Source organism: Lepisosteus oculatus, chromosome 13 (assembly GCF_040954835.1).
Source record: "Lepisosteus oculatus isolate fLepOcu1 chromosome 13, fLepOcu1.hap2, whole genome shotgun sequence".
Taxonomy (NCBI): domain Eukaryota; kingdom Metazoa; phylum Chordata; class Actinopteri; order Semionotiformes; family Lepisosteidae; genus Lepisosteus; species Lepisosteus oculatus.
In genome coordinates this window covers 18,979,907-18,992,190 of record NC_090708.1, presented here as the reverse complement: position 1 = coordinate 18,992,190, position 12,284 = coordinate 18,979,907, and the positions used below count along the sequence as shown (strand labels likewise).

The window sequence follows — 12,284 nt, the reverse complement described above, 5'->3', positions numbered from 1 at the left end:
AATGTTTTAATCTATGAATGTTTTTACAGTTACAGACCTCAACGATAATTAACACTGCTGTTAATAATGCTCTTGAACATCAAAACACAGTAATGGAAAAACAGGTCCATAACATTTTCTTCCATTTGAATTTTACTATATTAATACTATATACCATGACTGTATGTATGCATATACCTTTGATTGTTTTGGTAATAATATTTGTTGATAAATAAGCACACACAGTAATGTCTCTTATAGAGGGATGCAAAACATTGACAGTGGTTTCTTGAAATGCATGAAAATACAACTTTAAGAAACAAATTTTGTGTAATACAAAAAAGGGTCTTATACAAATTACATTCAGGCTTTTTTTGTGTTTTCCTGGACTCCTTCTCAGGAACAGTAAACATCATTTTTATTCCCATGTTGTGACTGTGCTTTTCTGGGGAAGAGACAATGAGCTGGACTCCCTTTTTTCCTTAGAGCATGCCTATCCACTCCAGAAAAGTGCTATATACTGTAAGTGTCAGGAATTAATTAAGGAATTATATCCCAGATAGCTCCCTGGAATAGTTTTTTTCACATAATTGAAGTTTGTTTTGTTGCAGCTGTTAAAGTACTAATTACATTTTGTAAACAGGCATTACTCTTTCACGTAGTAAAAAACCATCATCCCTTTTATTTATTAGAGATTTCAGTTGGCAGAATTGACACATATCCATTATGTGCTAGTCACCGCCAAGTGTCCCTCCTCTGCTGACAAGAAGTGTCACTCCAGTCTTTCTGCTGTGTCTAAGATAGAATTTCATACAAAACTCCGTAGACAGTGATTTCCCACACAATAAATCACTTAACAGTCTTTTGGTGTGGTCCCTGGGGAGACATTCTGAAGTCATGGATAATCAAACATGTATAATGTAACTCCAAGTACTAGCAAATGTATCTGTACTGTCACTTTGCATACATATAGGGACAGGCTATGGTGTCTGCTATTGCAGTAGGTGATTGCAAGAATTGGTCCCTTTAGATAGTTTTTTTAAATTCATGGGTTCTAGATTCAAGGCCTTAGTGGGGAAATAAGACAAAGTTCACCTTTGTCACCACATTTCTTCTGTACCTTGACATGTATGTAAAGTATATGCCATCTTTATGGAATCAGCCCACAAACAACAGAGTACGTTATTCTTCTGTCGTGGTTCAGAGGCACTCCTAGAAAGTTGTGTTGACAGGGTTACAAGGCTGAAGTCTTCCTCTGTAGTTCAGCTCCAGTCCAGCATGGCTCAGAAACCCACAGGTACGCTCTCCCCTTCAGTGGAGTTTGTCATCACTGCTTGGTGCTTTGTTATTCTTTGTCCTCAACTCTTCCACCGTGTTAACTGGCCTGTCCTCAAGGCAATGTCTTGTCCATGCCGGTCTGTTCTGCTTCTTCACTGTGGCTCAGTTTGTACTGGGATCCTCTCGCTCGCCTTGAGCTCTGTATCTGGGGAAACCTGAGCCGGAAGCCAGCCCATCTCTCTGTCCTGTCCATTCAGCACATTTATACTACCTCGCTCGCCACTGTGCACTGGCCTGTGCACCCCTGTTACTGCAGCTCCATGCAAATGAGACTTTCTTCATGGGGCTTCGCATTAAAAGGAAATATAATGAAAATTAAATTTCTATCTAATAAGATGGTTAAAAAAACAACAGTACTCAAAAGAAGGGTACGCATGAAAGGACACTGCTCCACTGTAAGAACATGTGACTTGAATAGAATATTGACTGCAGGTTGGGTGAGTTTGATGTTGGTGTTTGTCATCTGTGCTGTTCAGAGTGTTTTATAATACAGAAGAGGCCAGCAGAATCTCGGCTAGAATACTGTCTCAAGCTGTACTGAGAGAAGAGAGAGGGACAGCCAGAACTGTTAATACCTGTTAACACGAGTCAACTGAAATCAAAGAAAAAAGCTGAGGATTGCTACAAAGATCTTCAGCGGAAGATCTCCTGAAAAAGACTCCATGTAAGAATGCAGAATCAGGAAGCGTTGGTGAACAGCAAGGTCAGCATGTCCTGAAGGTTCCTGGTTGGCAGAAGGTTGAGGGGTCAGACATCAGGCGTGAGGGGGTCACCAGACAGAGCACTTGTTGTTGGGGTGCATTGGGGAGCCCTTGGGACAGTGGAATACTCGGCCAAACTCATCAAACTGGGACACGCTGCCAATAACTCTATGGACATGAAGAAGAAAAGAGAGAGAGAATTAAGAGCCATGCAAAAACTTTACTAAAATTATTTTTTTTATTGGGGATCTGCCCGTTAGATATGAAATTATTTGTATTATAATGACATTTTGTCTAGTTCTGACTCGTGCTCTGTGTTTCCAATACCACAATCCTCACTAGGATTAAACCACTTTCTAACTACAGGAAGTTCTTGTTAACTAGCAGTGCTGATTGATTTTGAGGGAAGCTGTCCCAGACGGTGCTTCTGGAGCCTGGTGTTTGTGAGCTCTGGTTTCCTTGAGCACAGCGAGAGAACCCACATCGGTCTGGAATGTATGTGTTAAGAGTGTGAGCACCTGTAATGTTCGGGAGCGTGTTTGTCAGTCAGGAGCTGTAGATAGATGGACTGGGACCGCCTCTTCATACACCAGTTCTGTTGAGAGAGAGGAGGAGAGACTTGTCACTTAAGGATGAGGAGATCTGTGATTGGTCAATGCCCTATTATCCCCAACTTTTCTTCAAATAGTGTAGTGTGCTGGTCTGCGGTCAGTGAGAGAAGAGTCTGTTGAGAGAGAGTTCAAATCTCCAGAGTAAACTGGTTTCTGTGAAGTTCTGGGTTCAAGTACACAGACTGCAGAGCCTTTGGGTCGGTGTGGTGGTTCTGTGGCTAAGGATCTGTGCCTGTGGCTGGAAGGTTGCCAGTTCGTCTCCCGCAGCCGGCAGAGGAATCCTATTGGGCCCCTGAGCAAGACCGTCAACCCCAGGGGTGCCGAATCAATGGCTGACCCTGCGCTCTGACCCCCAGCTTCTCTCCTTGTCTGTGTGTCTCATGGAGGGGAAGTTGGGGTATGTGAAAAAAGACAAATACTATACTATGCAAATACTATACAACCTAAAGTTCAAAGAACCAAATATTGCATATGTATAAATTTAACACAAGTGTTCTTTAATTGAAATATGAAGACTGAGCTTTGTGCTACTGGTCCTTGTCAAGCTGTTATGTATTATTGAGCCTTGACTCTGTCACTGGTAACTGTGTCTTTTTTTGTAATGCTGTAATTGGTGGCACCTTCATTCTGTTTAACACAGTAACTGTTTAAGACTTTCACTGTGTGACAATGTCACTTAGCTCTTAACACTGTAATTTGAACAATTTCACTCTGTTTATGCCTTAATGTTTCATGGTTCTTAAATGTCACTTAGTTTCACAGTTTCACAGTGTCACAGGGTCATTTTAACACTGTTACTGTGTTGCCAAGCATAACTCAGCATATGACAGTCTCTCTTGTACCGTTCCAGATTTAAAGTGATGTATACTTTTCTCTTGGTGATGCCATGAGAGCTGATGGTGATTACCACTCACGGCCTCCTATTAATCCCCATCTGTGAATTGGCTCCATCACTCTAAAGCTGATTTATGGTGAGAGTACTAGAGCACTATGGCTGCTGTTGCATCATCCAGGTGTTGGTGGAGAAGAATCTATATTACCTGTAAAGAGCTTTGAGTGGATGTACAGAAAAGCGCTAGATAAGCCTAAGGAATTATTATTATTGTTACCTGTGCAAAGGCGATGAACAGAAGCTGTTCGTGGGTGTACTTCAGCCCAGGGAGAGGTCTCTCCGGGCCGTGTATCCTGACCCAGTTCTGGTAGGCCTGTTGCAGACAGAGAGAGGGGTGTAGGAGATGTGGCCATGAGCACTGTTTCGTATTGAAAGGCGTGTGTATTGAGGCCCCAATGCAGACATGGTGAAAACCAATGAGAGGGCCAAAAAGCAATGAAATTCACAAGCATTTATGATTTTTAAATGAGTAATCACTGCAGAACTTTGCCCATCTTAATTTTTCACCGATATTATTAGTAGACGTTTTAATCAAATAATCTTTTGCTCACTTTCCTAAAAATAATTAGCTGTTCACAGTCTATTACACAGAAAAACAGTGTTGGCTAAGGGCATTTCTCACCTTAATGTTCCATTTACTCTGTTTACTCTTATTAACACAAAAAGCGGTCTTAAAGGTTTTTTTTCCCCTCATCCTCTCTTTGCTTGTACTTTTACTTAGGAATTCCTACCCTGACATCGTTGCAACAGCAATTTATAAGTAGTTTGTTTCAAAAACCATCCAACATACTGTATGCATGTGTTGTATATGTACGTATGCAGATATTCAGACAGATTTCTTTTTGTAAAATTTGCGCCAAAAACTGCCAAAAGGGAATTAAACTGCGTTTCAGTTTAAGGTATATAAAAGTTGCAGGTATGATGGTGTTTAGTGTGTAAGAGCTCATGTAGAAGGTGAAAAGGAGACTTTTACTGTACAGAGATAAGAAACTGTAGAAATAAAATGATCAGGAAAATTATAATTCTAAATTGTATACTAGAGACTTCCTAACAACCATTGGTACCAACAGCTTATTACATAAAGGGATACAGAAGTTATTTAGGGATGCTGAAGAAAAAAATCAGCTTGCCACACATAAATGCAAAATGCAAATGCATTTTCTCTTAAAATATTTTTTAAGGCGCGCTACTTAAGATGGACTGATCTTCTCCATAGGTGTTAGAGGTGCCATCACTCAAGGACCCTCAATTTCCTACTCAGTGGTTATAGTGTCCATTCTGAGTGTTTGAAATTAACAAACATTAGCAAATGAACAAAGATATGCTAGTGGTTAATGAACATGCTAGGAGACAAGCTGTTTGAACGATGTGGTCACAATTTACTGTCATGTCACCATGTTACAAGTCTGTTTAGTGAACTTTAGCAAAGTAAAATGTGAAATTCACTAAATGCAAAAAAAAATGAATTCTCTATTTAGCAATAGGGCATTTTAACACAGTGATAGAGTAAATGGTAATACAGTGCTAGTGTTAAAGGTAGTGGCATACTGATGGTGTTAAACAGTAATAGTAACAGTGTTTAATACAGTGACACAGTAGCAGCGTTAAAGTTGCATGGTGACTTACATAATAAGACAGCTTTAGGCCCCCCATGTCAGCGATATTCTCTCCCAGTGTCAGCCTGCCATTGACCTGCAAAACACACAAACAAAAATAGAGGTGTATCTATTCCTACAGTAATTCTGCAGAGTGCAGTTGTGTGCATTAACGTTGGCATGTGTATTTACCCTCTGGTTGTAGACAGTGAAGTTGTCGTAGAGTTTGACAATGCACTCGGCTTTCTTCTGGAATTTGCGGTAGGACTCCTCTGTCCACCACTGCCTCAGGTTTCCATAGCGATCGTACTGCCCACCTGTAGTCGGAAAAAACTGTTACATCACTGTGGAGGCTGAGGGAATGGACCACAGGTGGTTAGCTTCAGTGTTTTGACGTTACTACTCTAGTTCACCCTACAAGGGGGACTGAGTAACGTTGTAGTGGCATTACCGGCTTAACACCGGCTGAGTGTTCATAATCTGCTGGCTTTTAAAACCTTGACTGTATTACAAAGTTGCTCAATCTAAAGTTCATTATCCGGAATGGAGACGAGAACACAGAGGGGCAGGATGAGAAAAAAGGTAGAGGTAGAGTGAATGCACAAGGCAGAAGGGGATTATATTTCATAGAAAATATTAGCAAAGAAAATATTTTTAGAAAAGACACTCTTAAAAAAAACATGTCTAGTAACAGCATTTATGATGTGTTTTTGGACACGTAACAGTTTAAGTACAAACTATGTTGTGATGGGTTTGATACCATTTTTATGTACTGGATGTGATTAAAAGCAAAGTCCCAAACAGTTGTACAGAAGTTTTATGCTGTATCTGTAATACAATGTACTTCGTAATTAACTAAGTTTATACATATGTGAGCAATGCACAATGCAGCTGATGTTTTACTTCAGATTTCTGCTGTGTATGTTCGCATGGGTTTCCTCTGGGTGCTCCAGTTTCGTCCCACAGTCCAAACACTTGACTTTATGGTCATACTGTACTTTCAAATATGCAACTTGCAGAGCACCCCAGTGACACAGTGGTTGGCATTGTGACCTAACAACGCTGGGGCCCTGGGTTCAATTCCTGGGGTGTGTGTTTTTCATCTCACAGTGCAAAAACATACTGGTAGGTTAATTGGCTTCTGGGAAAATCGGCCCCGGTGTGAGTGTATGTGTCTGTGTATCTGTCCTGTGTTGGACTGGCTTCCCGTCCAAGTCATGCCCTGTCTTGTGACCACTGCTCCCTGGGATTCTGCTTCCCCCACTATCTTGAATTGGAAGAAGCTGTTAGAAAATGAATGAAAGATAACAGTTCTTACCCTTCTTGACATGTTTTTCTGACATACTGTAAAGGCATAGTTAGACTTGTAAATCAAAACCAAAAGTGTTCTATATATATATGGAAAACCAGATACTGCAAGGAAAGGACAAATGCTCGGGGCTGTAGAGTTACATTGCATCAGAAGAGGCAGAAAACAACCTCTGATTAAATAGGTTCATTGTCCAAAACTGGGATACCATTTCTAGGAAAGGATGATTTTTATGAAATGGGGTAGATGGGGAAATCAAAAATTCCCTGTAACTATGGCCAGAAGAGATAACTTTCAAGAAAAGATGTAATCTTACCAAGAACCCAAAGATTCCTTGACACTCTGCATAGGATACCCATTACATTCACCTGATACGGCAGATATAAAGCTCTCTGGTAGGGGACATGTATGTTCAAATTCAATGCTGAGATGTTTTATCCCAATTTGAAGAAGCTTGAACATTCACATACTGTAGATTTGCAGTGGAACCCGGGAGCAGGAATCAATGGCACTAAAACTACTGACAATGTTAACACAGAGCTCATTGCAATGCAAAAGAATTACTAGAGATCAATACCTCGTTTGTCGTCTGGTAGAATGGAATCTGGCCTTTAATGGAAATACAGATCCTTGTAATAGAATCCTTCTTGAGCAAGTTAAATTAAACTGCTAGCAGTTTGGTCCCATAATGAATGAACATCTGAGGCAAACTGAGAGAAGATGAATTGTAAATCATTACCTCAAGAAAAACATTCAGGAGAAATTGATCGGCCAAGTGGGAAAAGCACAGGATTGCAGTCACCAGACGTCGGCTACACAGCCACTGGGAGCGATTCCGTGCACTGTTAATAGTCAGCGCTCAGTAGTGCCTCGATTGTAGATGTACGTTTTACTGGATTTCAGGTTGTTAAGGTGTCCACTCTAGAGATTTTATGTGACACCTTAATAGGCCACCTCCTGAACCTACAGTTTAATACTGATAACCGCAGAACATGGTTATGACAAGGAGCACAATACAAAGAGCAAAAGGTAGGCCCTATTCTGTCCCAGGGCGAGATTGGTTGTCATGGATGATTTGCTAAATTACCAGTGCAGTACATGATTCTTTTGGGGGAGTTACAGTGTATTTTCATTATAAGCAGTTCCTCTGTTCATATATTGTAAGATTCCCCACAGAAGAAATGTCAGTCATTGGGAAAGCCATATGTAAAGTACACAAGAAAGGTTACAAAAAAGAGGAAGCCTTTTAGACCATCCAGCTGTTTCTTGAACGAAATCAGGACCTCAACTTAAAAACGAGTGGGTAGCTATGTACTTATCAGGAGCCCGAGTTCAAAGTTCATGGGAAGAGCTTAAGCCCGAATTCTTCTTTCAACCTGTGAATGCAAACTTAACCAGTCCAAAGCAAAGGTTTTTTTCTGCTAAATCAACTTTCTAGAGCTTGTCTGGCTTTCTTTCTAGAATTGGACAAATGGGGAAAGCCACACGCGTCAACACTGTAAATGAGAATTACAAACGCTGGCCTCCAAAATTGGGTGATCTAACTGCTGACAAATTCACTGCTGACAGCTTGTGATAATGTGTTAGATGCACAAGAGGAAATACTCAAACGCAGCAGGTGTACACTGAAATCTGAGCACTGAGCATGGCATCACGAATCCTTCCCAGTGTATCAGGAGAGGCTTTAACTGTCTTGTGTGTAACAGAGGTGTGGGTGTCTTGGTCCACATGTCATTGTATATGAGAAAGGCTTCCTGATTATTATTACTACTCACAGACAATTAAGCTTTTAGTTCATCTCAACAGACTAGTTAAAAAAGCTGTCCAACATGATACTTACCAAAAGATTTTTCTAAATCAGCTTAGGACTTCAAAAGCAGCAGATTTCATGATTCTCATTATAAGCAATTTATTTCTACTTTGCACCCTGTTTTTTTAATTGCTTCCACCTTTTTTCAAGGCAGGTTATGGTGGGTGGTGGAGTAGTTAGGAAACTACCATGACACCAGCCTCTGCCCTGGGTTTTCATCCATCTAAAGCCAAGCCTGCCCTGATGAACACTTGGTAGCTTTTAACAGAAAGGAAGATGTGTTCATGAAGCATCGTGTCCATCAGTAATTAACATTTAAAATGAGAGAGGCTTGATAGCCACATCTCTAATACTAGCCTGCACAGGAGATCCTGGAAGAGCACATTTCTAGTAATGCATAGGTCAGAGTTCAAAGACATTCAGTTCTTTACTAGGGTCCTTAATAACACAGACCTCTGGGAGCTGACAGGGGTCATGTCTCACACAATGCACATTGCGGTGTAGGTATTAAAATGCATGAGTGGGTGCATTTAGAGCTACAGAGGAACAGTAGGACGTTTGGGAAACACTTAAGGTAACATGGGTCATTTATTTGGCTGTAGCTTTTATCCAAAGCAATTTACACGTGCGCCCATTAATATTGCTGGGCTTTTTACAGGAGCAGTCAAGTATCTGGAGGAGGGGGATGTAGGAAGGGCAGGAATGTGGTGAGTGGAGGGGGAGGTGCCCAGTGAAGGAGGGTGAAGGGCAGTGAGTCTCACCCCAGTCATCGTAGCCATGTGTCAGCTCGTGCCCGATGATGGCGCCGATCCCCCCGTAGTTCAGCGACCTGCAGGGAAACAGGAAACATGGCGACAGTCCTCACAAGACGAGCAGGCAGCACTCCTGCCTAATCTGGACAATTCTGTTTTCTTGGACTGTTGAGGTCTTGGTGTACTAGTTCCATCATCACAGCACTGCTCATAGATCACAACTGAATTGATGAGACAACCCATTTTTAACTGCAGAAATGACCTACAAAACCAACCTGGAATGATCTTGTTGACCAAAGGTCAGGTTTCTATGAAAGACCAGCTCAATCTTTAGAGAAGAATAAACAGAATCCACAAACACCCTCTTTCAATAATGGTTTCCTGATAGGGGTTACTAGAGATTCGTGTGAATCTGCAGACTGAAGTCACTGGGACACAAGGTGGCGATGAAAAGCTGCACATCAGAGTTAATTTGATTCAGTCACTGAGGAGCTGCAGGAACAAAATGAGTCTGGCAGCATTTATAATACAGCAAAACAGATGTGTAACTTATACTGTAAGATATAAGATGCCAAGCTCTCTGTGTTACGGCAAAAAAGCAGAAGCAGGTCAAAAGGATGCATTCTTGATTTGCATACTTTAAAAACAGTTCTCTGTAAATACCAACATCTCTACACACTGCCCCTGAGTCTAACCCTGCAGGATGAGATGCCTTGGTTGTGCCTGGCTTTTATCACTCAAAACTAATTAAAACTACATTCAGCAAATCCTTTCAAACCACTTTGGTCTTGCCTTCAAGTCTGATGGTGTTACTACAGTTGTCCCATAGTCTGGGACTGATACTCACTGGGGAAATTCAGGGTCATACAGGGTGGGCTGCAGGATTCCCGCTGGAAAAACTGTAGGGAGAAAGGGAATAAGACAGGAATGTTGTGATGGATATCAGGGTAATGCAGAACGGGTCTCTTCTTTACCCACTACGCGTCATCTGTGTCTGATCTGTACTGCTGCCGAAACTGCAGCTCTGAATGGATTCTGAATGCAGATGGAATTGAGGTAAGGAGTGGAAGTGTGGACACAGCATGTACTGTAGACCTCTAAGAGCACTCCTCAGACATGCAGTCTACACTTCTTCATGGATAGTGCCCCAGATTGTGAGCATTCTCTTCACAAGAAAAGAGAAGAGCATGAGTGTACGGAGAATTACCTCAGGCAGTGAAACCCCTTTCTCCCTCATGCAGAGCCAAAGTGTGAGTGTATAGAGATGTGTGTGTACAGGTGCTGTACTCACCCATCTGGTTCTTGTTGGGCAGGTAATAGGCATTGAGTGCCTGAGGGGGCAGAAGCCACCTGCAAAGACACAGAGACACACCCTCCAAATTAACTCACTCATTCCTACACCACAGTGTACACACACACACACTACAGTACAGACACCCACACTACAGTACAGACACTCACTCCTACAGTACACCCCCCCCCACACTACAGTACAGACACTCACTCCTACAGTACATACGTATTCCTACACTACAGTACACTCACTCCTACAGTATGCTCTCTCTTATGCTACAGTACACACTCATTCCTGTTGTATACACACCTTCCTACACAACAGTACAGACACTCAGTCCTACTGTACACACATCCTACGCAACAGTACACACTTAATGGCACCTAGACTAAAGTAGACCCACACTAGCTCCTACACTACAGTACACTTACACCTTTACTCCAACACTACATTACACACAAACTCAGTCGCTCCTATAGTACACAAACACTTGCTCACAACTTACAGTTCACCAAACGATACCTACTCATCCCGACATTACAGTGCACAGATATACACAGTCATGCCCCACAGTACCAATTCACACACAAATACAGACACTCGCACTCCATCACACACAGTACACACTCCACTCTTTAACTATTCAGACAAGTTTTGACCTTTTCTGCTCGCCAATTACTCAGATCAACCCACTGCTGGGAGAGAGGGTCTGGAGACACACAAGGCATTAATTTGGCTGCAGGGTTCATTAGGGATAGAGATGCTCAGGCTCCATAAGGCTCAGTGAGACATCTTCAGAGGAATTCAAAGTGTTTGAAGATAATGAAGACTTAACGACCAAGACAGAGGATAGTAATTCAGAGTTGGTTTTTGTATTTTATTTTTAATGTCATGGCCAGGTCAGACAGCGGGAGGAGGGGTGGGAAATGTCTTCAGAGAGGAGAGGGGATAATGGATTCTCTTTCCCTTTGTAGGGACACCCAGGGAGCTTCCGCTAAGAATCCACCCATGCCCTCTCTCTCCTCTGGTCTGTACTGTCACTCACGCTGTCTTGTCCACCTCCTTGTGAATCTTCTTCACCGACAGCTTGATGTTGAACCTGATGCTGTTCAGGATGTTGCGGAAGTAGGTCTTCTCATCCACCTCAAACTGACAGACGACAGCACCGGAGAAAAGGAGGCAGAGAGGGAGGAGACAAGGAAAGTTGAGAAGGAGTGAGGACCATAAAGGTGTCAGTCAGAAACCCACAAGTTCTGAAATAGACAACCGTGTATAAGATCAATTAGAGATCCCCATGCTCTGGAGCACGGAAGTACTGGCCCCTGTGTTAGTTGTGCTGCCTCACAGCACTAGGGCCCTGGGTTCACTTTGTGACCTGGGTTGCTATCTGCATGGAGTTTTTATTTTCTCTCTGACTTCACATTTGTTCCCTTCCAAGTGCTCTGGTTTCCTCCCACAGACCAGTAACACACTGGTAGGTCAATCGGCTACTGGGAAAATTGACCCTGGTGTGAGTGTGTGCGTGTCTGTGTATCTGCCCTGTGATGGACTGGCATCCCGTCCAGGGTGTAGCCGGCAGTACTGCATTCTCTGCAGTACGTTGACTTTTATTAAACGTTAAATCCAAGACAATTTAAATTCTGGATCCAGTACGATAATTTGTCTACACTGCAATGGCAACTCTGTAAAGATTCTACAAGGCTTCACATTGTAAGTCTGGCACGTAACATGACATTCACACAAGTAAAAGTGGTATATTTCATAAAAAACAGCCACTGGAGGAAACAACAGGACAAGTCCCCTCAGCACCATACCCTCAGTCTTACCCCATACTCCTGGTCTATGGCCTCAGGGTTCAAGAGGAATTCTGGGTACCCAGTCATCACCATCATGTGTCGCAGCTGAGAGGCACAGACAAGGAGAGAAAGAAAGGCAGAGGAAGCCTGCTTAATGTTTAAACTACTGTGGTAGTCAAATATGCAACAAATCAAAACTAATTAGGA

The 12,284-nt window shown here is 42.3% G+C and overlaps 1 protein-coding gene across 1 annotated transcript in view; it reads right to left on the bottom strand.

Annotated features, from left to right (window-relative positions):
- Positions 1 to 6: 6 nt before the first annotated feature.
- Positions 7 to 12,284, bottom strand: part of LOC102692706 (endothelin-converting enzyme-like 1) — a 32,252-nt gene continuing 19,974 nt past the window's right edge. The window contains exons 9-18 of the mRNA XM_015361755.2: positions 12,108 to 12,182; positions 11,327 to 11,430; positions 10,279 to 10,337; positions 9,835 to 9,886; positions 8,997 to 9,064; positions 5,309 to 5,433; positions 5,148 to 5,213; positions 3,739 to 3,834; positions 2,537 to 2,613; positions 7 to 2,186 (exon numbers count right to left, since the gene is read on the bottom strand). Coding sequence (XP_015217241.1) covers positions 2,087 to 2,186; positions 2,537 to 2,613; positions 3,739 to 3,834; positions 5,148 to 5,213; positions 5,309 to 5,433; positions 8,997 to 9,064; positions 9,835 to 9,886; positions 10,279 to 10,337; positions 11,327 to 11,430; positions 12,108 to 12,182 — 822 coding nt within the window. The 3' untranslated portion in view covers positions 7 to 2,086. The remainder of the gene's footprint in view (positions 2,187 to 2,536; positions 2,614 to 3,738; positions 3,835 to 5,147; positions 5,214 to 5,308; positions 5,434 to 8,996; positions 9,065 to 9,834; positions 9,887 to 10,278; positions 10,338 to 11,326; positions 11,431 to 12,107; positions 12,183 to 12,284) is intronic.